The sequence below is a fragment of the Rana temporaria genome, chromosome 9, assembly GCF_905171775.1.
Source record: "Rana temporaria chromosome 9, aRanTem1.1, whole genome shotgun sequence".
Lineage (NCBI taxonomy): Eukaryota > Metazoa > Chordata > Amphibia > Anura > Ranidae > Rana > Rana temporaria.
Window position 1 is genome coordinate 49510349 of NC_053497.1, and position 4299 is coordinate 49514647.

General features: G+C 38.8%; 1 protein-coding gene across 1 annotated transcript; it reads left to right on the forward strand.

The window, feature by feature from the left end:
* Nucleotides 1-1756: 1756 nt before the first annotated feature.
* Nucleotides 1757-2713, forward strand: LOC120914537 (olfactory receptor 6C1-like). Its single transcript, XM_040325215.1, has one exon. It carries the CDS (start codon nucleotides 1778-1780, stop codon nucleotides 2711-2713), a length of 936 nt encoding a protein of 311 aa, XP_040181149.1. The 5' UTR covers nucleotides 1757-1777.
* Nucleotides 2714-4299: the final 1586 nt, after the last annotated feature.

Sequence of the window (4299 nt, forward strand, 5' to 3'; positions counted from 1 at the left end):
GATCGTATGCAACAGTTGAGCATTCCATGTCCTAATTACAAATCAAATTGCTCTTAAGAGACCAAAAACAACAGGAGATTGTTTAAGGGGATTGTTATCACTGCAGGCTATATACTGTATATATACTCACTTATCTACCAGGAGCTGCATTCTTTGGGAACATTTCATATACCTGCTCACAGATGATAAGTTATCCCTATTTCATTTTGAAAAGTCAGTTTCACGCCATATTTTTTCCTAGTTAATATTAAAGGAAAAGGCATAATAAAGATACAAACTGGCAGTTTTAATATAACACCATCTTGCACAGTATTTATATATGTTTGAAATTATATATGCATGTATTTATATATGTATTATTCATTTATTTATTTGAAGCTAAGTTGCAGGTACACAATGTTTTTCGCTTGAGCGAGTCCCTAAATGGTTTACAGATGGAAAGAATGTTTAGAATAATTTAAATGCATTTTATGCAATGCCTAGTTTGTTCTCAAAATACACAGAAATATCATTGTCCCATAACTCTAAGCTCTAGACCTTGTTTGATAGAATGTTTTTTCTCTATTAGTGCATCCAACAGGTATCCACATGCAAAGAAGTCAATATTTACTACTGACCACATTGCAAACTGAATACAGAGCTGCATGAATGTGTCAAGGTGTAAGGCTGGATTCACACCTATGCAGATTTAGTGCTTTTTGCATTTTGCAGATTTGCACTACAGTCCATTTAACATGGTTTCCTATGAAACACGTTCTGTTGTGCAAATCTGCAAAATGCAAAAAGCACTAAAACTGCATATGTGTGAATCCAGCCTAACAAAATGTCATAGGGCCATGAAGCAAAATCCTTGAGCCCTGTACACACGATCGGTTTGTCCAATTGACCGATGGACTGTTTTCATTGGAAAACCGACCGTGTGTGGGCCCCTTTGGTTTGTTTTCCATCAGTGAAAAAAAATAGAACATGTTTTAAATTTTTCCTATGGATAAAAAAACAATAGAAAAAAATGATCATCTGTGTGGAAGTCCATCGGTCAAAAATCCACGCATGCTCAGAATGAAGTCGACGCATGCTTGGAAGCATTGAACTTAATTTTTCTCAGCACATCGTAGTGTTTTACGTCACCGCGTTTTGGTACGGTTGTATTTTTGACTGATGGTGTGTAGGCAAGACTGATGAAATTCAGCTTCATCGTATATCCAACGAAAAATCCATCGGATTAAATTCCATCAGATATCCGATCGTGTGTACAGGGCTTAAGAGAAGCAAAATTAGGGTACCGTGAGACGATTGCAGGTATCCCTGCGGCGTTTGAGTCCATGGGATCCGCGGTCGGGCTCACGGAGCTCGTGGGAGGCGCGTGTGCCGACGGCGGCGCACGTGCATCCACAATGCCGTCATCTTATACGTATATATACATCCTTCTGCCTGTCCGTGCCATGCTGCCGACGTTTATAGTCGTGCGCTGGTCGGCAAGCAGTTACATTTTTTTTTTTTAATGCAAGCAGTGCATAAGTACCTGAATTTGACCTGGCATCAGCCTTTGACCTGGTATTGCAGTAATATGTAAATCTTAATACTTGATGAACAGAAACACAAATCCTTTTTCCAGTAAGACAGCTCTCTCATACAGTATATCCTTCGTCTGTGTATTTAGTTATTTACTGGAGCTCAGCTTTAAAGTTACACCAACACAGTATAGGTGTTGTATCACCTTTTGATTTATTTTTATTTTTGTCTTTCTACTTTCAGGTTCTGAACTTTTGTCAGAAAAATGTACGTTAATCACACATATATAGACTATTTCATCATTAAAGGGATATCAGACGATCCGCTCCTTCAGCTTCTCATATTCCTTGTGGTCCTCATCATTTATCTCATCACCTTGTCTGGTAACCTAACCATTATTATTGCATGCAGAGACCCCCAACTTCATACAGCCATGTATTTCTTCCTGGGAAACTTGTCTGTAATAGACATCTCTTGTACTACCGTGTCTCAGCACAAGATCCTCATCCATTTTATCACTGGTCACAAGACGGTCTCCTTTTTTGCCTGCATGGCACAGATGTATATGTTTGGCTCATTACAGATTCTTGAGCTGGTTATACTGACAGCCATGAGTTATGATCGATATGTGGCCATCTGTAAACCTTTGCATTATCACATTATTATGAATCCAAGAACGTGTGTTTTGTTGGCTGCTTTCTGCTGGTTGTTTGCGTTTATGGAAGTCCTTCCACCATTTATGGTAGTATACAGCTTTTCTTGTTATATAACTAATGAAATCAACCACTTCTTTTGTGATATTGTCCCTCTGACCCAGATAACATGTGATGACACTAGACTTGTGGAAACCCTATTCTTCATAGAAGTCTTGGGTCCTATGATGTTCATTCCATTTCTCCTCACATTTGCTTCTTATGTTTTTATAATAGCTTCCATATTGAAGATCCGCTCTAGTTCTGGCCGACTTAAGGCCTTCTACACCTGTTCCTCCCACCTCACAGTTGTCATACTGCTGTACACTACGCTATTCAGCCAATATCTTTCACCAAGCCTAGGTAGAAACTTGGATGCCAAGAAAGTTTTTGCTTTGTTTAATACTGCTGCTGTCCCGATGCTTAATCCTCTAATTTATAGTTTGAAAAATAAAGATGTCAATGCAGCTCTTATGAGAAACAAAAGGCAGAACAAAGGGGACCATTAACATTTTGTAAGTGTTTAAAAGGCTTTCCATTATGATTGGAGCAGGACAAGGTTTGATTCTCTAGCTGTCCAAGGACATGAAGTGGAAATATTTATATAACCTCTGGCACAGATGAGCAGATCATGGGCAACTTTTCAGCCTGTCCTTGGGCATAATCTGCCAAAGTGGGTTTACCACTATAGGTGCTCATAAACAATTATTCAAAGATACTGTACCATTGTGCTTCAAAAACTTCTAATTGAGTAACATTATCTTGATTAGGGATGAGCCGAACACCACCCGTTTGGTTTGCACCAGAACCTGCGAACAGATCAAAAGTTTGTGTGAACTTTAGAACCCTGTTAAAGTCTATAGGACTTGAACGTTTGAAATCAAAAGTGCTAATTTTAAAAGGCTAATATGCAAGTTATTGTCCTAAAAAGTGTTTGGGAACCTGGGTCGTGCCCCACGGGACATGTATCAATGCAAAAAAAAAGTTTTAAAAACTGCAGTTTTTTGGGGAGCAGTGATGTTAATAATGCTTAAAATAAAACAATAAAAGTGAAATATTCCTTTAAATTTCGTACCTAGGGGGGGTGTATAGTATGCCTGTGAATAAGCGCATGTTTCCGTGCTTAGAACTGTCCCTGCACAAAGTGTCATTTCTCCCGTAGACTTTAACAGGGTGTTCCGCAGCTTTTCGAATTTGCCGCGAACACCCCAAATCGTTCGCTGTTCGCCAAACAGGCGAACAGGCAATGTTTGAGTCGAACATGAGTTTGACTCAAACTCAAAGCTCATCCCTAATCTTGATATGTTACATGGAATATTAAAGCTTCAGTTAGAATGCTATGTAAGATATTTACCAAATGCATACCTACATCTGGAAATGTTGTTTACTTATCTTTATTTACTATAATATCTATTTACTTCTTCTCTATAAAACATCATAATCATTATTGATTTAACAGATGGAGAAGATAGACTAAAAGACAATAATAAATAATAGAAAGGGGTTGTAAAGTTAAAAAAAATAATCCTAAATAGCTTCCTTTACCTTAGTGCAGTCCTCCTTCACTTACCTCATCCTTTGAATTTGCTTTTAAATGTCCTTATTTTTTCTGAGAAATCCTTACTTCCTGTTCTTCTGTCTGTAACTACACACCGTAATGCAAGGCTTTCTCCCTGGTGTGGAGAAAGCCTCTTAAGGGGAGAGGGGGCGAGCAGGCAAGTCAGGACACTCTCTACTTTGCAGATAGAGAAAGGAGCTGTGTGTTAGTGGGCGTCCTGACACTCCTGCTCATCGTCTCCCCCCTCAAGAGGCTTTCTCCCCACCAGGGAGAAAGCCTTGCATTACTGTGTGTAGTTACAGACAGAAAAACAGGAAGTGAGGATTTCTCAGAAGAAATAAGGACATTTAAAAGCAAAATCGAAAGATGAGGTAAGTGAAGGAGGACTGCACTAAGGTAAAGGAAGCTATTTAGGAAATAAAATGTTACCTTTACAACCCCTTTAAGCACTATTTTATTTTCTTTGGAAATAAAGCCATTGGGGCAGATCCACAAAGAAATCACGCCGGCGTATCTATTGATACGCCGGCGTAATTT

What these genes read in the sequence shown, in the direction of transcription:
- LOC120914537 (XM_040325215.1), top strand. Translation starts at nt 1,778, where the DNA reads ATGTACGTTAATCACACATATATAGACTATTTCATCATTAAAGGGATA.